Raw genomic sequence first — 23,170 nt, forward strand, 5'->3', positions numbered from 1 at the left:
CTTAGCCTTTACTAGTAGTTTTATAACTAACTAAATTTAGTCATAAGATACACTGTACATCTAGCCTGTAGTCCAGTCTTATAAACTTCAGTTATATTTTCAGACAATGGAAGCAGATTAAAGCTAACTAAACTAACTAAAGCTAAGGAATTCATGCTAAGGGGCATCGCTGTGGTATAAAGGCTTTGACAAATGATGTCTGATCACTGATCACCAGATATGTTGTCATGTTGCTGTGAATTAGAGATGCTTCATGTTGCTCTTGTAGACAAAGATTAATGGGTACACAACAATTGAGATACAAGAAACTTTCTGAACATCATTTCACAATCTACTCATGAAATGGGTCCCTCAAGCTGCTTTGATCTCCCATAAAGCTAAGTACACTTGTCTGACAAAGACATAGAAATATCTAAGGCTATCATTTCATTGCTGAGAGCCTGAGATAAATATGCTTACCACATCCCTCTCCTGTACACATAGACATCTAGCTAGAGGCAAAGTCCAAAAATAGGGAGAGACTTTGAATGTAGATACAACAGCTCTGCTCCTGGTATCCGTTACATACATCACTCAACATATAATACAAAAAGGCTATTTTGCCTAATACTTTCCTTACACATCTATGAGTATGAGCAATGTATATGCTCCTGTCTAAACTGCCTACATGATGAGTACTTTCATGTGTAAGTTTTCTATATCTTTCTTCAGACTCTGCTTCATGTAGACTTTATATTTTAGCATTATTCTTTAATTTATATCTGAGGATCAAACAATAGCTGTGGCAAACTAGAGGTTTCTTGTGTTGGGTGTAAATCTGTGGTGACCAGAGTTGAAAAGAATGGCCTTGATGAGGCTAAATACTGGTAATATATTAAGTAACAGATGGTGCTGACATCCAATGCCAATGGCTGAACGTTTGACGTAAGGAGGCGTACACCAGATGTTATGGCAAACTTTTACCTCAGCCTGTCAAAGCAAACTTCTGTCAGATCACTCTTTGATGAAAACTTAAAGAGCAATATGAGAGGAAACATTGCTTTGGTAACAAATGGTCTTGATGTGCTTGGGACAAAGAGGGGCAAAGTGGCCTTTCCCAGCTGATGTTATGAGCTGTATCTACAACTGATATTTTCTTTTAGATTACTCTTTGAGGACAGTCTATTTCACTTTGAATTCTCATATCAAGTACAGTCGCCCAAGGCATTTATTATCAGTAGTGAGTCAAGTCTGTGCAATATCTTTTAGTTATCTTTGCCATGTACCAAGTTTTCTGGAAATCATAACATTCTTTTTTCTTGGTACAAAGTTTGGGAAAACCACATATTATGAAAGCTGGACAATGCCTTGGAATAGTTTTAAATCCATCTGTCCCCAAGTCACCTGATCAAGCTGTAGTAACATGTTTTTAGGAAAGCTACAATCTACGTATCACTGACATTTTCCCATCCAATTTCTTGTGGGTAATGAGACTCAGAGTCTTATAATTACATAAATAATGTCTTTCTTTATTACATAGGTTGTAATGAGAAAATCAGTCTCCAGTTCCTCCTTTTCGTAATGATGCGCTTCCTTATTCTAGATGGCTTAAAATGAGGTGACAAAAATACACGGTGACAGCATCCCCCCTGCAGGGACTCCATTACGCCACTTTCAATGGTTGATTTAAGGTCTCCTAAGCAACCACAAAGGGTGACTGAAACCTCTCAGGAATTACTGGAAGCAAGTTTGGGTTGCCAAAGATCAATACATTGTATCTTACTCCCGATACAACATTTGACTCTCCCCATCTAAGACTTCTTCATGTGCCTCTTAAATGAGTTTGAAACCATTCTACATATGACAAATCTTTCTAGGCCTACATTTTGTAAATGAGGTGTGCACTAATAAGCAGTGCTGTGCACAGGTGTACCAGTGTGTTATCCCACATTTTCCAAGCTTGACAAATCAGAAATCACCGTCATGACTGTTTCTGTACCTACTTCCTGCAAGGAGTGGTAGTTATATCAGGGAACATTACTGCAACAACTGCTGTGGTAACAGATATTGGTATATTTATGAGTTGAGTGAATCAGGTATGGAGCCATTTATGCTGTTCTACAGCTTCGTTCCCAAACTTTTCCCATGAATATAACTGATGTGACCTTTTCCTACACATCATCAATCAACTGCTTTAATGTTGCTAGTAGCTGTCCTTACGCCAATATCCTGGCAAAGAAATTAACCACGTGTCTAATCCTGGCTACAGGCTATTGATGAGGACTATTACTCTAATAGGGGGAAAGGTGAACTTCACAACACTGAGCAAAAGTTGAGAGAAAATTGCTTTGACTACAAGGTTCTTGACAAATTACCTGGAACGCCCACCAAGAAGCTCTTCATCTGTATGGTGCCATCAATGTCTGCACGCAGGACACTTCCCTGTGGGACAGCAGGAGAAAGGTCTACTTAAACAGATTCTTGGGATGTGCTGAGAAATGTTGACTGTAATGTGCAACAAACTCTCTAATGCTTCCCATGGGTCTTTTAAAGATGTGTTGTGAACAGGTCCAAATATTACATGTTCATTTCCCTTCAGGTTGATCTAAAATTTGGCTACACTATGGTATGCATCTGCCAACAATTTTGCAACTTAAGTCCATTCTGTCAACAGTTTTACAACTAAAGTCCACTCAATATGCTGATGCATGTAAAATGACTCTTACTTACACTGGTACTGATCAGCACAGTCAGTCTCTCTAACACATCCACAAAGATCTCATTCTTCCTTCCCTGCATGGTAGGAATGAAATACAAATGTCATGTTATTGAACCTAAAACACATTTTTAAGAAAGGGCCCAAACTATGTCAAACAGATGGACACTAAAACCACACCTGATTAATGGCTGTTCCCATGATAGACTTGTTGGCTGCAGTGGAAGGAACCATTCTTCTCTCAGCACCAAACTAGTTGGACAAGAAATAGTAAAAGCTATTAGTCTGAGTCTCCATGGTCACAATTGGTAACAAAAGATTCCAAATGTTCTCTATGTTGTACACTGTGGGCAAATCTAAAAACCCACATTTTTAACCTCCTTGTTCTGGGCAACCAGCATCTTTAGGATACAGATTTGGAAAGACCCTGTTTCATCAATATATTCTGTAGAGGCTATTCATGATGTAACATATATGTACAGACTTCTCCCTTACATCAATTAGAAATATAAATTAATCAGTACTATCTAAAGCATGCATTGCTCTCAGTGAGTTGCACAAAAATGGGACATTGGCAAACACTCTAGTAGGTTGGTGGTAATGCTCATTTGCCACATGAATGAAGTTTATCCTGCAGAGAAGCTGTGATGAGGAGACCGAGGAACTGTTGATGTATGACAATGTAAACTAACTTGGACGAGGACTGCTGAGATGTTACAATGTTTTGAAACAAATAGATGCATAGAACCATGGTCATTACATTTTTCTGCTCTAATCCTACATATATGCCTGCTCCATTTCCCTTGAGAGAAATTACATGGCTTTACTCTTGCAAATGTTACATGGTTCCAATTAACATTGAGGCATCTATCTAACTTGAATAATCATATCCATGGCTCTGTTTATTCATTGTGTATTTCCTCACCAAACTGAACAGTTTCTGGCTAATGGTTCCATAGTACAGCATCATTCACACAACATACAGTGATCAATACGTGCAAAGATACCGAGATTCTTGGGAAGACCAGAGTCTTCAGATGTTCACAGGTGAGGTATCCCTTGCCCAACCTTTTGTAATTTTAACCAATTTATGACAATACTGGTATCATGTAAGCGATACAACATGTTTTACCAAATACTAGTGTACATCAAAACACTGTACATCAAATGGCACTTGTCTTTGATCCTGGGAGTCATCTCCTGCATGTAAGGGACACATATTAGTGCACAAGCTTGGAATTTGGGTCCTGTTTTCAAAATGCAAAAGGGCTTTGGGTCCTTTTTTCAAAACACAAAATTAAAAGATATAGTTGAAACTTCAAAGTATGCCATCACCCTACTACTTCCACTAGGAAGCAGTCAAGACTACATGTGTATGTAATCCAGTAGCAAGAGTCCCAAAACTGTAGTCGAAAGTCAGGCAGTGATTTAAGCAGAGAACATCTTCATACTTCACTTAATGTAAACCTTTGCCGACAGCAACATGAAGCAGAGTGGTTTCAGTATCCACCAGGATTTACCCTGTACAGGGCCATGGGTGAATTATGACCATACTTCTGTTTGTCATCAAAGTAAGGATACTGGTATTTTGTGGCCTGTATGTTCCTAAAAGCTGGAGTAATCAGGCTGACCTGGAAGGACTCATTGATAATGTTGGCTGTGGAAATGACAGAAAATATTGTCTTTGCTATACAACATGTCCTTGATTTTGTACTTTTAACAAGTCTGTGCATTGATTTTGAACACCACTGCATCAGATGAGGATATTAGCAGAGGATGTTATCCATGGAATCAAGTTTATGTGTCCTAATCACATGACCATGCTGGAAAAATTGATGCTGCCTTTTAGTGCGACTTCTTGTAGGATACATAATCCACATAAAGGATGTCTACCAGACAGTGTTATAGATAGTCTTACTCTGCATATAAAGGACACTGGAGACAAAGCATTCCACTTGATAATTAATTTTCTGCCAACAAATTGCTCCAATTAGCTTGCATCCAGACGAAAATTGACAACTTGTCAGTTAGCTGGAATATTTTTAGTAACAATTTTGACAAAAAGTCAGCTACTACACAATTGCGGTGAAGAAGATGATGATGATGATAACTCCACCATTTATTATCCATGCAAACCCCACCCTGCACTACACAAACAACTGGCAGAACTAACCAAGCCTGGGGTGGTGCCCTCTCTCACCAGTACAGGACTATTTTCCATGTATGCCTTCAGCATGTCTGTGGAAGTGCCTTGTGGGTAGCCAAAGTCCTGCAGAAAATAAAAACAGTACAGAAACTTATAAGTTTGACTTCAGTGCTCTTAGATTTGAGCTAAGAATGAGCTAGGATAATTTCCTCGCTTGAAGCTCAAGTTAGCTTGATATATGGTTTGCTCACATGTAGAGCTGTGTACCGGTACGCAGTACCGATACTGTACCGGAAAAATTGATTAGGTACAGGTCCAAAATACCTAATCCCTCAGTACCGGTACTGTACCTAAACAATTTCACACCAATTTTATGCCTATTTGTGACCTCAAATGTGTAAATAGCTGGTTAACAATGGGTGCCTGTGTAAGGACAGCGTGTTCATGAAAACAAAAACACTTAGTTTTGCCTACATTTTATCTGAGCATTCGTCATAAACAAAGAATAAACCTTAACTATCAAGTTTATTTATGTTTTTGTGTTATTGAAGGAGTTCAGAAGAGCATATAAATTGGTCGAATTGTTCAGGTACAGGTTCAGGTCCGGACCTGTACCTAAACCTGTGTACCTGTACCTGTACCTGTACCTAAAATTTGTTTAGGTACACAGCTCTACTCACATGTAAATCTACTCAAACATAGCAAGTGTATAGCATAGTGTCCTGGGTACATTATACTGAGTGTTAGAGTGTCCATGGGTATGTCAAGTTCGCCATTTCCATATGGCTCTAAAACACACAATATGGAAATGGCGAACTTGACTTACCCATGGACACTCTAATACTCAGTATAATGTACCCAGGACACTTATCTAACTAGTAATAGTGACTTGCAATCTACATGTGTATGCCCGGAGTGGTGAAACTTCTGAGGGAAGAACTGAAAAAACAATCTGGTCCTAGACGTACTTTGTACATTCATTTGGAGATTTAGTGTGAGTCTGTGAGAGTAATTTTGCTCGTAGCAACGATATTTTAATTCGATTTTTCTGACTTGTAAAGTCTCGAGGTGTAGTCCTTTTAAGACCAAGTGCAATATGTAGAAATAAGACTACAGTATTTAGTAGTCACTTGGATCTGTCAGTGGGACAGTGTAACGTTGATATTTTATCTAACCTCTTGTAAATATCAAAGAATGAGATTTTATTTTGTATTGTACTGATTTCACGAGGCTCTCCAAGGATGGAGGAAATAAAGAGATGAAATGAAATGGAATGAATGAATGAATGAATGAATGAATGAATGAATGAATGAATGAATGAATGAATGAATGAATGAATGAATGAATGAATGAATGAATGAATGAATGAATGAATGAATGAATGAATGAATGAATGAATGAATGAATGAATGAATGAATGAATGAATGAATGAATGAATGAAGCACAGATGTTGTAGGCATATATTGGTACCTTGATACTCCATCCCAGCAAAGAGGCTCCAAGCTCTGCTTCTCTCATTCAAAATACTTTTTGATCCTTGTCTTCTCTACTCTTTATACCTCTACAAGTGGTTTCAAGGGGTTCAACTGGTCGCAAACTTAAAACATTGCAAAAATATCTTTTCCTTTCCTATTTAAATGCAAAATCCAGTCCTTGTTAAAATTTACAGTACTCCAGTGAATCACTAAAAAATAAGGAATCTACTTTACACACTTACAATGACTTCATCTAATATTTCATACACCAGTGGGAAGTTAAGTCTAATGGCCTCCTCTGACAGGACTCCACAATAATCCTTACACAAGCTCGCCACTCTGAAACGTAGAAAACAAAAATAGGTTAAAGAAGTTAAGAAAATTAGCCTGGGTACCATCCTACTTGTATGCCGGGGCTCCCACAGTCGCTTCCAAGTACTTTTTAGGGAAGCGACTGTGGGAGCCCCGGCATACAAGTAGGATGGTACCCAGGCTAAAAAAAATAGCCTGAATATGGATATTCCCGAAAGACACAGTACAGTGTACCTAGAGGCAAATTATAAGCTACCCTACTGGTACATGTTTACAGGTGTAGACATACCAGGTCAAGACACAGCATGCACAGCATATGACTAGCCTGGTTACCATACTCAATCGGCTGGCTTAGGGGTGCTTCGGCTGGCCAGAGTTTGTTTGGCACCCGTAGGGGAGGCAATAATTTGAACAGCTGGCTGCTACGATCCGGTGCCAAACAAACTCTAGCCATCTGAAGCACCCCTAAACCAACCCGTATGAGCATGGGTACCAGGCTAGGTTATGACAAGAATGAGAAATTGTACTAGTGAATCTTCTACTCCAGGTCTTTGGTAACAGTAATAACAACCAGTGCAGAAGCAGGAAACATAGGATGGTTACCTATTGATGAGTTCAATGACCATGAATGGTGACACGTTACTCCTAGTTGTGGCCATGAAGTACAGGCTGTTGTGTTTAACATGGAGGTAGTGGATGCCATCATGGTGCTGCAACAAAATAAAACACTGTCAAACCCAGATAAGTTCACCACCCCAAATCTTAACATGATGACTCTTTCAGAGTAATGGGAGGAAGACCTGTGTGGCTTTGTACTGAGTGCCTTTCTTGATTAAGGAGTCAATACAGCAAGTCATGGCAGTAAAGTGATTATTATGTATTAAACAAACCAAAATTAAGTTTAACAGCAAGAAGGAAATGCACTTATGTAACATGATGAATGTCTTAAGTTAGACACTAGTAGATAACAGACATTGCCAGAGACATATCACACATAGGTTTCAAAATAGGTTTCGGAAAAATATAGAATAACTCACAAATGTTGGAGGTGCCAGTCCCCCAGATAAGCCCCTTATTTTCTGCAAGAACAGCTCTGGAGAATCCTTCCCTACATCACCTCTGTCTGATAATAAACATTAAGTCTTAACTGTTGTTACAGTGGAGTTTTTCAGACCCGGTGTCTTCTTCTTCTTTCGGTTGAGGCGACCACCTTCAACATTTTTTAATATTCTGTCGCCTATAGTTGAAACTGCATGCTGGGAGTGGGTGTTCATGTAGTCTGTAAGGGGTGATGCTAGTTGGATCGTATTTTGTGCTCAGTAAGAAGGTAAGGGCAGGGTCAGGATTTGGGCTGTTAAACGTTAATACTGTTCCAAGCTGAACACTACACATACACATATGATACATCATCCTTGACACCTCTACTGAATAGGTTCTATTGCAGAATTAATTGCCCTGTCTACATTGCTATCCTTCAAAATCTGGGGACACAATTTGCAGTTAACCAGTAACGTACAACCCGAGAATCCACAGGGGGGGATATCAACATGCCTGCCATTTTGACTGACGCTGGCAAAGTTCAAGGATACGCCCATGGTCTGGTACAGGCCTAACTAAACCCAGCTGGTTTAACAGTCTGATGATAATGAATTTGATAAACATATCATACACATGTAAGTTATCTCATATATTATGCTATATCCATAATACTGACAAGTGCCCCCCTCCCCCCACCGTCCCTAACAATTTCCAATGAAAATGGCGAATCTTGAGAGGATACAGTCTTTGAATAGTAAGATGTCCCCGTGCTGAGATAGGATGACAAACTGTGAAATCATTTCAAACTGCACTGATCATTTATCAATGTACAATGACAAATATAACAGACGCAGACGACAAACGTCGATTCTTGTCCTGCAGGCAGCCATCTTGTAACAGATTACCGTAATTCGGCACATGTCTACCGTCGTGATTCACGACCATTAGCCCAAGGTGTGCAGAGCGGATGGCATTACATTTTCGTGTATCCGGAGCCTCGGGAAACACAGCAAGGCGTAGTATATTGTAGAAATTTCAAGTGAACTGCTCTACTACATATCAATAGTAAATATATAATAGGTCTCCCAGCCAAGGAGGTTGCTCCAACTTCTAAGCCGCACCGTAATGATGACGTCACTGCCTGACAGGTTGTTGTTTGGAAACACCTGTATGATCGTGTACATTCGGGCGCATTCAGTTTACTGACATTACAATACACAATGCCTTGAAAATCATTCTCCCCCATGTAGTGGTTTCATATGTTATGACCGTGAGTGCCATTCACGGTGGTATCTTAAAGCTTCTTGCTCCCAGCAGAGAGGTATTTCCTGAACTTGCATTTTCATATTTCTTTTGTGTAGGTTTGTTTATGGGGTAACGTCACTTTTCTTGTCCCCTTAGGCCACACGAACAGTCATCATTATTTCCTTTTTTTCAAGTTTGCATGCAAGTCTATTACCGCAACCACAAATGAATTTTGATGTGGTATTTATTCCCTACCATTGTAGACCAAACGGGTGCACTAGAAATTCAAAATATGCAAGTTGAATTTGTAATAACAACTGAATTTTTTAAAAAATTCAAGCATAGATGATACTATGTAGATTCTTTGCCATTATCCCGTAATAGCGGGTTCATCACCGTTCATATGTTTCACGGCCGGTATGAAGGCCAGTGAACCATGGTTCGCTAGACCCTTGCCTGCGACCTGCCGGTGACTTTCGGATAAGGATTCTACAAACGTGTGTCATCGCTATTCCACACCAACCATTAGTATTTTGTGCACAAAACTGCGCGATTCGCGTATTGAATAACAAATTTAGTGCACCGCTGAGCCTCTTAATCTAGAAAGACAGGGCTATCTATTCAATTTTAAGGTGTGCTAGAGCCCCGCACGACTTCGTAAGCCATTGAGCTCGCCAAGGTAATAAAAAAGCATTTAGGTGGGTCAGTTCAATATTAGCCAGAGAACTAAGTATACTCATTCTGACAGCGTGCAGGCGAGGTGTAGTTTATATAAGGTCGCAGTAAAGGCAGGCATGCATGAACAATATTGCTCCAAGCCTGCTGGATCCTCCAGGGCTTAATTGCAGCAGCTTCTCGATAGGTTACAACATGCTTCTTCCTCCTAATCACCTTCGGGAAATTACCGACTCGCGCCTTCGGTAGCAGATATTACTCACCTGAAACATTAAACTGAAGACTTATGTATCCTGCTAAAGAAGGTAATGAAATGCATTGACAAATTGATGACGTCAAAGTTTTTATTGCCGGCTTCCTTTCTGGCTGGCACGATTTCCGTTGATTCAAACATACAATATTACCATGGATATCGTGATGATACCAACAAAACTTGTTTAAGTGTAGAATACAAAGTTCTTGAGTTGTTTTCTGATAAAGGTGAAGATGGTAACCCCCAGGGTCACTCCATGTCGTTAAGAGTGCCCAACAAAAAGATTATCACTTAGCACAATCACAACTGGTAACAAACACTGGCAAAAAAAAACTTAGAAACACTGGTGTTTAAAAAGATTTCATATGCACGTTTGTAGCCGGTGCCACAGCAGGATACGACCACCAACGGGCGGCGTGGGTGTTCGTTGTGGAGACGTCTCCGTATTTTGGCAACGGAATCTACTTGTGTAACGTACAGGCTGTGTGCCCAAATATTTGCTTTTAGATCCTTCAATGGGCGGGAGAGATTGCGGTGGAATTCAGTCCGACCCAACCCTAGCCTGCATAGACGTATTCGCCACCTGACGAGCTGAAAGAACATACAGGTAACAGTTATGTCGTTCTGGATTGTAAAGTAAGCAAACTTGTTCAGGGCCGTGTTACAAGAAGATGAAGACTGTTTGGTAAACGTTATTGTCTTTCTCAGGTTACGAGAACCTCTAAGTGTACTCCCTGTCCTACCACCGGCACGAGGTTAGTAAACACCAGCTTAGGGTAATTCATAGTCCGGTCAACGGGGAGGGGGGTGTTCCACCTGCAACGATAAATGGCTATCTTTCTTTCTGTGAACTGAGTGGTTTAACGCCAGTAGTTCATATCCCGTCAAACAGCCAGACGATCGACTATGCGTATGTCAACACCACACTGACAGCTCGATACTAACTTGAGTATAATCCTGATACGTAGATCACGTTGGATATATAAATTGAACAATGACCACGGGCGGGCTTGTTGGCTTTGCCCTATGTCATCGGCTGCCCTCATGTGTGTATACCACCATTTATCCAGCGCAGTAGTATGGTGCCCTTTCTTTCTACTGAATTATGTCCCTATGGTGGTTCCTTTTATATTCCAACGAGAGTTGCGTACATAATACAACACAGTCAACTGTTTAACATGTGCTTGAGCACATACCGTCAACATTTTGGAGCTATATAAACAAAAAGGCTGTCATGATTTCTGCAAGGAGTTGAAAGCTCGTTGACTTCTGCAAGATGGTGTTGCCAGATCTAGGTTTCGATGAAGAAAGTATGCAACCAAGAGGTTCAGTTGTTGATGGAAGGGCAGTGTTAATGAACTTCCGGTGAATTTGCAACAACTGATTCAACAACATAAGCCAGGTGATTCCTGTGCCGATTTTGCGACGTGTAGCTAGGGCCGGATATTGGCCTCAACAGCTGAATAAATTTGGTGATTTTCCAAAACTCGCCTTGTGACATGTATCAAAAACTGTCAGACGGTGAAGGAGGAAAATGAAATGAGTCAGTACGTGGAGATTATCGATAGACTGTAATCTGTCTGCTGTATTAGTAATATGCCGGCTTAGTGGTATCCCTTCATCCCACCACAACATTGCGTGCACAAGTCTCATGATGAACTGTAAGCTGAATGCCGCTTCCGTTCTCTGCTGATATTGGGGAAGATCAACCACTTCTTGTAAGTGATTAGACCAAGTACAGCTTCTGCTCAGGGGGATCAGTGTTCAGGTGATATATGAACGTATGTGATCATCCTGGAGAAAGGTTCACTTGTCATAACGTAAGGTTAGCTTGCTTCCTAAGACGATATTTACCAGACCATGAAGTGTGTCTTAAGTTCTCGTGACTTGACTCCCTCTTTACTCCCCATGCGCACACTGTGGTCCATTAGGGCTGAAATAGCACGCAAATCCACCCGTCATTATCAACAACTTCTCATCTCTGGGGAAAATTACTTTGGAGTGATGAGAGGGAGGGGGCACTCTTCCATGCCCTCATAGCGTGCCACAATATTTCTCTCCTTTTTGCGGCATCCTTATTACACGGAGCTTATGGATTGGTACGCTAGTAATCATTTACAAATCATATCTGGCGTTTTAGACGCTTTCAAAATCATTAATAAGTACCATTTGTTCATCTGCTTTAGATAGTCTATTAATGGCTGATCGTCCATGCGTAGATCCGATGGAAACGCAGGGAAATTAGATATGGTTTTAATCCCTGACATTACATAAAGAACTTTTTTTTCGTTTTCGACATTTTGAGACACTTGTGAAGGTGCGGTGCAGAGTGGTCGATTGCCCTAAACTGCCTGACTGTTGGCGAAATTTTCTGTCAGCGCGTATTTCGGCCAAAGGCAAAAAGGGGACAGAGGTTGAATGTACAAAGCTGCCAGCCCTAGGGGTGGAATGATGTCCGTACTAAATTCCATTCTTCGATATCTTAATTGAAATAGTAAACACAGAATCAATAAGAAATATGACTTTTTATTATAACCAACTCTAACATACAACAGCTTCGTGCCTCATTAGTATGAAAGTTCATCTGAGTTGCTTGAAATTACATGATGAAAATTAGGGAAAAAATCACTTGGGTCAGATAGCTGATAGAGACCGGGAGATTCGATCGAAAATTCTGGTGAGTTAATTTCTTTTTGACTTGGAGAAGAGTTTAATTTTCAATAACTACGTGCCTCGTTCATTCTCACACATTAGCGTGTTTGAAACTGTGCAGTTTAAAGCCAATGATTTGTTATTGTGATAACTACCCAACTACGATGTATGTGTTCGGGAGCAACACAGCACCGCATGTTAAATGGCGCGTATGGCCGTCTTCAATATACTTATTGTTTTCAGATACATATTGATATTCCCCTGAGATGTTACCATAGATAGAGGCCTCCTGTCTCCTTCCCAAAGTACGCGTATCGTACCAAATGATCCCATAGAAATGGATGTCCGCTGTTGCTCTTTCAGAACGAGGCTGGCCAATATAATAGACGTTTGTCCGCATCCAAGAGGGCAATATTGGAAAAAGAACACACATCTACTGTTTGGTATCTGTGGTATATGGTGCGCATCAAGTGATGTATTTATGACGTCCAGCAAAGTTTATGGTGTAAACATGTCGGAGGGGTGTTGCACTCTTTGTATTCCCAACTGCCCTACAAATGGACAAGGTTGCCTTCTCCATCTTTACCTCCTCCTTGTTATCAGCGCCATACATAGTGAGAACCGATTTATTACAACCGTGAGGTTGGGACTTCTTAGAGCTGGTACAAAGTGTCAGTAACTAAATCAATGATCAGTGCTTGATGACAGCACTGGACTATTATAATAGAAACATACATGTATCCCATACCCACCTAACCCAACTTCAGAAACAAAGGCTCAGACTGGCATTTTACAAATTACAAGTGCGCAAACTTCTCACTTCTGCATGGTCACTCAGCAAAATACGTTTATGGGTTATACAGACATATAAAGCGTATGTTTATGATCATTTTGCCTCGCGTATTCTCACATGACCTCATATTACATTTCCATCACGCCTTTTAGATTTAGTGTTATCATTTTCTTATTGAAAAGAGATTAAAATGTTTGGCGCGTTGGGTATCATTTCGACTGACTGGGGTAAAGCAAGCCAGAGGTGACAGAAAAGCTTTCTCGCGAATTTCCATTCCTTCAACCTCGCTGCCAAATTTCTCCCTATCATTTTATATAAAGAGCATGCGCTTTTTGCTGCTTAAGTGGTTATGGTCGACGCAGCAACCTAATTACACCGCTTTAGGGGATAACATGCAAGGGAAGGGATATTCATTTATCTCTCCTTTACTGACAACCGCAGTCAGAAAGCGCCATTAGTTCTACTTCTTCTGTAGCCCGGGGATGTTGTAGTGAGAGGCCGCTGCGTCGGGGTTCCACTGATGTACTGATATATCGCCGGGGCGGAAATTAGTGTTTCGTCAGCAAAATTGAGAGAATCTTGTTTGAAGTATTTACGGTACGTTACAGATGTAATGAATCAAGGGGCGACTGACGTACTTGAATACGCCCCAGCCGGGACGGGCATCTGTCTTCGGGATCTGGGATTGGGATTTGTTGTCAGACTCAGAATTGATCTGGAAAACGTTTACTTGGAGATTTTGGCTTGATTCGGTGATTGTGTGTTGCTTATGATCATTTGTGATCGGGTGTACTGTACTGGTGAGCAATAATTTTCTCATGAATTTGTTTTTATACACATCTGAAATATGTCAAATGGGAAGTTCAGTTCTAGTAGTAAGTTTCATATGTTTACTGAGTTTTTATACTAATATTTGAAAGTAAGACTTCATTTCTGCCGTTTCCGATGGCTGATATTTATGTGCACTCTGATTTCAACTCTGTTAGTTAGGCTGATCTTTTCAGCAGACTATGGTCGCCGTTTGGAGACGCATTCGTGATCAGCCGTTTCTGTTCACTGTATTCGGATCATTGCCATGAAAAATGAGGATCATTAATCTAGTCAAGTTCATTCATAACCTGAGAAACTGGCATAATCAAAACGCAGACAAGAGACTGCTGGGGAAGCTATTTTTGTGCTCCATGATACATGAAATATGTAAATAGTACAGGGACTACTAAGTCTTTGTTGTGGAAAGCAATCATGAAGCATCGATCTCAATAGAGCAATATGCGTTTTTTGTCAGATTGTAGTTAGGGGAAGTGCTGAGTATTTTGTCTACCGGCATTTAATGAATGTAAATGCATGTAATTTTAACCTACATTTAGAAGAATAAGTAGTTTTGTTAAGTAGCATTGTCTTTCAGTTTTAAGCTACCCAGGCAAAGCCCTGGTCGCATACACCTGACGATGCACCTGTGGTGGAGGGTTTCCGCGACGATCGTCTGATTCCGTATGGTTGTTTCAAAATTTAACATCTGCACCTGACTCTTCTTGTACCTACGATATAATGCGGTATCGTCTTAAAAAAAAACAATTTTACGAGCTCACCTGAAAGACAAACGACTTATGTAAGTGTAAATGTAGATTGTATTTATCATTGATTGGCGACATCGAGATCTTCTTGACCTTGAAGGTACACGCTGAAACGCTGTTTCGTCATCGAGATGATTAAAATACCGCGATGTGTGGGTGTTGAGATGAGTTAAGAACGTCCAACCATAACCGTGACACCCCTGATACGCACATGTGGTGGTTCGTTCCCAGACTGACACGCTCTCATTCTTACTGCAGACGATGTTTTGTGACCATATGCATCTACCCGTGCTGACCTTGTCCTTGTGCGCTGGAGGTCTGTTCCTCCTGTGGGCCGTCCTGCCGATCCAGGCCGACTCGTCTCTGGGCTGTGACGTCTGGAGAGACGTGTCGTTCTACGCCGAGAAGGAGGGATGCGAGCGGCAACAACTCAGCGTAGACGCTTGCAAGGGCCGCTGTGATACTTGGCAGGTATAAAAACCAGCTTTTTCGACCTCGTTGAGAAGACCCACCTAACAAATTGATACATGTACAGTGATTGTGATAAGTGAGACTGTCGTGCAGTGTAATGGTGACTTATAACATTGTAGGGAGTCTCAGTCTGTAGGCTCGGATTGATGGGGTGTCTCCTGTCGATCTGGGCCGCGCCAATCTGCCGTACGGAACGTGCAGACCTTCCCATCGGATGAATTTACCATCACCGTAGGCTTCGTCGCTGGCGACGAGTATATTGTGGTGTTTGGTTGATTTCGCTCCTTGTCGTCGTATTTAGCATGATGATAAAAATTGTCACGAGGAGGTTCTTGAGTAACTTCAACAATTGGTGGTTTATTCATCTGTGTGTAGATCTGTGTGTGTTTCATCTGATTGACATTGGTGACACACAGAGCTTCATTTGCATTAGTCTTAAAATCAAATATGACGCATACAACTCAACTCATGGTAGTTTTGTTATCCTTCTTAGTTCTTCTCGTTTTCAACCTACTTGAAATTTGAAGACTGAGGTGCGAAGATCACATTTATAAGTAAGAGTTTACAACTTTGCCTTAAGTTAAGATATTCCATGGTTATAGAGTGATGAGCGTTGTCGTCCTCAGATCCCGCACCTGACGCCGCCGTTCCGGACGTCCAGCCACACGGTGTGCACGTACGACCGGGTGGAGACCAGGACAACACAGCTGCAGAACTGCCAGCCAGGTGTCGACCCCACCTACGTCTACCACAACGCCGTGTCCTGCAGGTGCGCCATGTGCCACGCCCACAACACGTCCTGCGAAACGTTAGTATGAGGGGCTGTCTCCGGCGTAGTCTGCCGGGCGGCGACATGGGCACACCAGACAAACAAGAAACACAGACTGGAAAACGATTGTGGATGCTAGATATAACGTTAGATCAGAGAGATGGTTTTACGACTGTAGTAAAACATTGATTCAACCCCAGATTTCATCATACGTGAATTTCTTTACCTTTAGACAGAGGCAACCAAGAGTTTGCCTTTTTTCAGTATACATGTATAAACATTTGTTCTGGTGAAGGTAGATGGCATTTGACTGTGATAATCTCATCCGTTACACATATCTAAAGGGAAACGTCAGCAACAAGAATGTACTGCCGCGGGTCGGATGGTATCATACCCCCCTCCCCTGAGAAAACTTCGAGGATACAATGTTGTCCACCTATACTGTAGATTTGAGAATATTAATGTATACTGTCCACTAGCCTTTAGTGATGTTCTGAAACCCACTCTGTCACTGCAAATGGAGTAGTCTTTGAGTTTCAGTCCACGAAAAACTTCAAATAAACGGTATTGCGCTATTGAACACCATGTCATGTCCTGTTTCATGTCCAATACGTTGGCGAGTTGTGTCGTGTTAGAAAAATGATACATAGGGTGACTGCTATTTGACTTTAAAAGACATTTACAAAAGAAACGACAGTGATTACAAAATAAGACAATCTTAGATCAATTCAATTGTCGTTCGTGTGAAGGCTTTGAGTATCTTTCTGTTGATATGAATCCAACCTACATGTAGTTGGCGCTGGTAATCATATAAGAGAGAATGGTTGAATTATCGGTGAAAATGATCGTTGAAAAATTATCAGTTAAGCTTTCATATTCGTTGCAATGCGATAACGTGTAATCCTCGGATACAAATACAGGTTTACCACGGTGGCGGTCCCGATAGGACCGGAATTTGGGAGAGAACCTGCGATGTACGAGTAAGAGCACTGGGCTATTATCAAAACGTCAGGTATCACCTTGGGAAGGGCGTCTATTTGAATATTCAAATATGAATGCTATGTAATGGTCAAGTAACACCCTTATTTATCTGGTGAATTGGCCATTAAGTATGTAGGAGTTAATCAGGTCAGAGTATTAGGCCCGGTACATGTACGGAATAATACTTTGGGCATCCAAGCACCAAATCGAAGACTCATTCAGAACTTATTAGTGGATGTCAGAACTAAGAAACTACTGTGGTAACTGCATGTGTGGTCATGATGGTGTGACCTAAACGAATGAGGATCTGCCGCAAAAAATATTGCCTTATAATCTTTATTTCCACCATGAGTTTGTTGGACAAAACTTTTGCAAATGCTCTCCATTTAATTCTTACGGCTAACGCCTGTACAGCATAGATGGAGCATGCTTCATCATCGGAAGTACACAAAACGTGCATTCGCATCGTTTTTGTTGTCTACTTATGTCTATTCTCATTGTAGTTGTAGTTGCCAACAAAGCAAAGGAAAAAATGCCCTGTACAGCTCTTATAATTCTGCTGCCGCATTTATTTACCGGCTACATCACACTACAAGACTTTTTCTGTAACTCACACTTTGTGAGGAAAATGTTTATTTCAAAGTCATTCATTATCTTTGAAACGAATTCCGTCGTCATCAGATGAGTATCTTTAGCAAATCGTTACAAGAAAGAGCCTATTGTTCAAGGTTCTTCTTGCCAAGCCGTGGGTCCGCTGTGACGTCACGGGTTATCGTCGCAGATACTACAGGCGCAGCTGGCTGCCGAGTAGAGGGTCTTGGGGACCAGCAGGTTCCCACAGCGCAGAGAGAAGTTCACCTGGTGAGTCAAAAAGACAAGAGAGTTAAGTTACTTTACTAATAGCTTTGTCTTATAAAAACATGAACAACGCACAACAAGTAAGGTCGCCACGGCTACGTCGTGACGTCTTCGGCTCATATGACGTCAATTGCTGATGACGTCATCAGTGTAATAGGTATAAACGAGAATTAAAAATTAAAGAAGTAGGCTATAAGAGCTTTGCGCCAATAAACGTTACAGTTGAATAACTTAAGTTCATCGAACTTTCATTCCGTCTGTAATCCTGGAGAAATCGAATTGTGTACGTTTCTGGCATACACAGCCGCCGGCTAGCCAAGGCAGCTTCACACACCACAAATTACCTGTATGGTACCTGTCAGTATCAAGTCCGATGTCGGACGCATAAGTGATCGTGACATTATTCACTAGATTATCAGGTCGTCGTTTCTCAGAAATGATCCACAGTTTAAATGAATAGCAATAGTTTTTACAAAGATCACATCGAGACAAGAAGAAGAAGTACATGCAAAAGATCAACCATGACGGCAATAACAAATAAGACACAGTGACGAGATAACATCAGAAACACAGAACTGTCCGTACCACGTGTGTGGAGGCGATGTCACAGCAGGTTGCTCTGGACGTGATGACGTGGTTCCCGCTCGACCCTTGCCGTGTGGTGGTAGAGGACGGGAAGGCTATGGACTCACAGTAGCCTCTACAGGCGTTCACTCGGACAGTCTGTCTCTGGCATCCGGGCACCTCCACAGATTTGTCAACGCCTGTCATAAAACATGAGGCGAAACCTGTCAATGCAGCTAAATGTGTGAACATGACTGTTGGACAGCTGCAATCAAAGTTTTGGTACGGTTTGTCGAAAATGCCATGACACAAGATGACATAAAATCCATTCTAAATTTATCATACTATTAATTACACTCGTTAACAGTTTATCTCTGCTCACCTACGAGATGGCAGCCAGGCCTGTACCAGGGGGCCTGTGCCCTGCCCATGTCGGATGAAGACAGAAGGATCGTCAGCAGCAGTACCCACGGCAGTAGTCTCTGCATCGTGCCTGCTTCCCGGTGACTGGTTCCTGAATGTTCTATGATTCCTGCAGGGTGATGTAATAAAAGAGGAGGAAGGAATAAACTCAGGTTGCCTAGTAACCGTGGGTTACATGGAAGTTGACTTTTGACACAGGCACTCTTCAGTCAGCTGATCACGTACCAGAGAAGTACCTGTTTTATATCCATATGTTCTGGTGTAATCAGCTTGCTACATTGACTTTTGCAGAGAATGCGATGGTATGAGTTCAACTAGACCTAACTTTTTCACAAAAACACAATTCTCCAGCCTCCTTTGTTTTCCTGACTTGTTGCTGTAATGGTCTGCTTCATAACACATTCCATTTCTGACCACGCCTGTTTTAGCCTCGGTTAGCACAGGATTATGACGCAAAGGCCCTGCGTGATGTTTTCAGGTCACATTCGTATCCTATCAACAGGTGTGTTTACTGGGGAGGATCAAGGATATTTGTACTTTACACACCCGCGGGGTTACACTCCACAGGATGTGATAAAATCCAACTGAGATTCCAAACCGCACCCTGGCAAACCCAGTTGGCGCCGTCTAGAAAACTCCACAGGGATCATAACTTGGCGATTTTTTTCTCGCTATGGTCATTGAGGAACAAATTACCCGTAATTGACGATGATTTTCAGTGACACCGGGGTCATTTGCACCGCTCGAGTTAAAAGGAATGTAATCTAAAAATATCCGCCCTTAACCTTTAACAACCCATTTCATTCACTCCTGTCCTTTGTATATACTCATTAAATAAGCTTTAAACACCTTCCTCCATATGGACGGTGGTATGTTTGGCCACACACATTTACATTTACATTTATCGCTTGGTTAGTGTTTCTCTGTTGTTCCCTACAGCAAAACGTTTGCTTGTTACCGATGTTGTTGTGACTGGTTTCCAAGCCAAAAATTGGCGTGACGTTAAAGCAGAATATGTTCATACATCATTCGTCTTCAAATGTTTATGACAACACTCATAACAAAAGGGCAAAACAAGGTTTGTTGAATATTGTTTTGGACACTCCTCACATGAATGGCTAGAAGACAAGTCATCTCCCCAGAAATAGGAAGCAGCAGTATTTTATCCTGTTGCTGCCCCGCAACAGATGATCATTACAGTCCCTATGAGCTGAATGGGAATTGTTAACTCAGGTAACGCCCAAGACGGAGGTCATAAACGTCAACATCAACAAAAGAGACCACTGGATTGATTCAGTCCGTCTCAAACGGAACCGCATGGGCAAACTCCAGGTTGCCGTGTGACAAAGCAGGGAAGGCATGGGGCGCGCTTATCTTTTCAGATTGTGTTGTCTTTGAAAAGAGCCTGCGTTACTAATTAGAGGATAAACAGCCAGGACGATTTTCGTTTGTCCGTCCATCAGATATCACAGGTACTATTCAATGGTCTGACAATGATGATTACTACTGTGCTGCGTGATGTTATATGCCCTATCAACATAGTACGTAAACTACTATAATAGTTACAATCTCCAACACACCGGTACCTTTGTCGTTTCAACATAAACTTGGGATCGACCTTCAACGAAATTAATGAGTTGACCCCAGTTCGCCATGATGGCTATTGCAAACACCCCTGACCTCGCAACCACATCAAAGATACCATGCAACATGATCAAGATGGGAAATGTCCTCTTACCAAAGACAGCTGATCTACACAGCGATTGCGCTTCTTCAGGGTCTTCTCGGAACTAGGGTGTTCTGGTCTAACGCTACACTACACGGGCCTCCATACAGTCTTTGGTGACACGAGATAAGGACTCTCAAGATTTATGAATGAATTTTAATCTTATGAATCAATAATACATATGATTACGTAAAGACAACCCTCCCACACACACTGTATAAGTTGTGAATCACTCTTGTGGGAGACAGATACCCCTTCTTAGAACATGTTGCCTCCCACAACATATTGATGTTCTACCCATTCCTGAAAACCTGACTTGTCACATGTCCAGTCCTGCTATATAAAAGCTAGCCGTCCTCTACAAAGTAACACCCACCTGCTGAATGCTCCCTTAAGTGCTACTCATCGGCCGGATGCGATAAGCAAAATGTAGTCTACATGGATCCTATCTTATACCATCCCCCGGTCAGCAATTTGTTTCCAACCTCACGGTATGTTAGCAACGGCTGGCGGAACCAGCAGGGGACAGGCAGGTGTGGGGAAACGCAGGATTCCCGCTGTGGAGATGATGCACGCTCACGGTTGCTGACGTCCAACCCTCGGGCCCTTCCGTCAGGTCGGCCTCTCTGTCAATCATTAACTGGCCTCTTTGTCACCGCCTCTTGTCGTGGCTGCCGTGATTGCTTAGGGTGGTCGGTGTACAGCTATCTTCCCCTCCTGGCTGAAAGTACCCCGTTAACGTAAACACACGTGCATAATGCGACAAAAATAAAGTCCCCGTTGTCGCATTCCGGACCGAATCCAAGAAATCTGGCGGCAGCAATGTCACCTACCAGAGCCAAATCCATAACGCCTCCAAGGCCATGCCAGAGTTTTATCATGCACGATATAGTGATTGTTTCTTCACACCAGAGCAGCATTAGTCATCGCAATAAACAACAATCTTGGAAATTATCGTTACATTGATGACTAGCTAGTGTACTGTTGATCATACTGTTGGATTTGCGTTGAAGATAATTAAATGGTGAAATTGAGATTATATTCATGTCAATCTAGGTTGTCGTAAATGACATGCTAAAGCAAGAAAACAAACAAACAAACAAACAAATAAAGACAACACATTAGTGCCCGATATTGGCCTTGGTCCGTTTCAAACAATATTAAAGCATTCTTGTGTCAAATGATACGCGCCATATATAATCCTTTACCCTTCCCATGTGACTATTAGCCTGATACTAGTATGCATCTATCCCATCGGAGAAGACTTTGTTCTTCATCCATTGTCACACAACCTGAGATGAATAATTTTTAATCTACTGAATTTCGTTCCCTTAGTTCTACCATAGCCTGATTAAATCGCTTTACGGTTGCCGCCCGCCCAACATCCAGCCGCCCCCCGGAAAGGGCCACTAAACCCGCGGACGGCAGAGTTTGCGTTACACAGACTAGTTCTACCAGAGAAACTGGAATTAAATAACTATTTTAAAAGTGCCGCTACTGTTTTTCCAAAGCTCCCAATTCAAGTTTTGCAGTATGACTGGATAAGTACGACGTTTGCAGAGAAGCAAAAGATCGGTAGGTGACGTTGTACACTGCAACATATTTCTGTATTGAGGAGAGTTCACTGCAGTTGAAAACACCGAGACGTACAATCTCTATCCTTTGCGTTTGGCGTTTGTTTTTGACGCGGTAACGCTCTTCAATATGGTATTTTCATAATTGTATGATAGCGTTAGATGTTTTTCATAAGCTCAACAACACAAAATTGTAAACAGAAGAACAAAGTCATCTTTGATAAAAAATATCTTTCATTTGCTACATATTATTTATTTCACAAGGTATCGTGGAAGGTGCAAACCATAAGTCACAATCCCAACAGACATACTCGCAAACGATTATACACAACAAACACCTAATATCTGCTTCCAGAACCTTGCCTACCACACAGCTTGTTAAGCCCTATTCCAAGGGATTATAAAAATAGGGGTGTTTCTGAAATATGCATTTACTTCAATATGGAAACTGCTACGGTGAAAATAAAAAAAGTGCATCATCACGAACATAATGGCTCACTACACACCCAATTACATAGAAATACAACAGCGAGAACTATGACTTGAACTCATTTCAAAAACAGCCCCATACGTTAAAGTTTAAGAACAGATGACCCACAACTGGTTCTAATTACCGACCCACCCCTACGTCTGCACGAAGGAAATCAGCCAGTCCCGCTATTCAAAACCATAGGCCATTCCAATCTGCCTCATAAATGTAGGGGTGCATCTAAAATATTACATTGACCACGAAAACAGCTACGGTAAAAATAAAAACACGTGCATCTATAATCACCACGGGCATGCCTCCAAACGACGTATGAAATTACATGCCGATTAAACAAAGGGAACCCTGTGTTTTAGCCGCGAGCACGAAAAACCGTCTGACCACAATACTCCTGCAGGAGGTATACCTCCCTCACGGAGTTACTAGGCTGGACTCCAGGCGGCACCGCTCAAGGACGT

At 41.6% G+C, this 23,170-nt stretch overlaps 3 protein-coding genes across 6 annotated transcripts in view; 1 reads left to right on the plus strand and 2 right to left on the minus strand.

Moving 5' to 3' along the window:
- The window catches only part of LOC109471134 (AP-4 complex subunit mu-1-like), a 16,535-nt gene extending 7,754 nt beyond the window's left edge, over positions 1–8,781 (minus strand). Inside the window, exons 1-9 of the mRNA XM_019770363.1 lie at positions 8,410–8,781; positions 7,667–7,752; positions 7,233–7,339; positions 6,560–6,656; positions 4,869–4,964; positions 2,876–2,947; positions 2,710–2,772; positions 2,355–2,421; positions 388–412 (exon numbers count right to left, since the gene is read on the minus strand). Of these exons, the coding sequence (XP_019625922.1) occupies positions 388–412; positions 2,355–2,421; positions 2,710–2,772; positions 2,876–2,947; positions 4,869–4,964; positions 6,560–6,656; positions 7,233–7,339; positions 7,667–7,752; positions 8,410–8,467 (671 nt within the window). The 5' untranslated portion in view covers positions 8,468–8,781. The remainder of the gene's footprint in view (positions 1–387; positions 413–2,354; positions 2,422–2,709; positions 2,773–2,875; positions 2,948–4,868; positions 4,965–6,559; positions 6,657–7,232; positions 7,340–7,666; positions 7,753–8,409) is intronic.
- A 1,558-nt stretch (positions 8,782–10,339) lies between these two features.
- LOC109471213 (glycoprotein hormone beta-5-like) lies at positions 10,340–16,669 on the plus strand. 2 transcript variants are annotated; one of them, XM_019770501.1, is made up of 3 exons: positions 10,340–10,447; positions 15,118–15,330; positions 15,957–16,669. In XM_019770501.1, exons 2-3 carry the CDS (start codon positions 15,121–15,123, stop codon positions 16,146–16,148), a joined length of 402 nt encoding a protein of 133 aa, XP_019626060.1. In that variant the 5' UTR covers positions 10,340–10,447; positions 15,118–15,120; the 3' UTR covers positions 16,149–16,669. The 2 variants fall into 2 exon arrangements, with proteins under 2 accessions (XP_019626060.1, XP_019626061.1); XM_019770502.1 differs by lacking the exon at positions 10,340–10,447 and adding an exon at positions 10,493–10,595.
- Positions 16,670–17,402: 733 nt separating this feature from the next.
- LOC109471207 (glycoprotein hormone alpha-2-like) lies at positions 17,403–21,348 on the minus strand. Of its 3 annotated transcripts, none has more exons than XM_019770493.1 (4): positions 21,028–21,348; positions 18,885–19,034; positions 18,524–18,702; positions 17,403–17,938 (listed from the first exon to the last, which is right to left on the minus strand). In XM_019770493.1, the coding sequence occupies exons 2-4, from the start codon at positions 18,988–18,990 to the stop codon at positions 17,843–17,845; spliced, it is 381 nt and encodes a 126-aa protein (XP_019626052.1). In that variant the 5' UTR covers positions 18,991–19,034; positions 21,028–21,348; the 3' UTR covers positions 17,403–17,842. The 3 variants fall into 3 exon arrangements, with proteins under 3 accessions (XP_019626052.1, XP_019626053.1, XP_019626054.1); XM_019770494.1 differs by lacking the exon at positions 21,028–21,348 and adding an exon at positions 20,664–20,778; XM_019770495.1 differs by lacking the exon at positions 21,028–21,348 and adding an exon at positions 19,162–19,184.
- Between the last annotated feature and the right edge of the window lie 1,822 nt (positions 21,349–23,170).

The sequence above is a fragment of the Branchiostoma belcheri genome, unplaced genomic scaffold, assembly GCF_001625305.1.
Source record: "Branchiostoma belcheri isolate BF01 breed outbred unplaced genomic scaffold, Haploidv18h27 scaffold24, whole genome shotgun sequence".
NCBI classification, from domain to species: domain Eukaryota; kingdom Metazoa; phylum Chordata; class Leptocardii; order Amphioxiformes; family Branchiostomatidae; genus Branchiostoma; species Branchiostoma belcheri.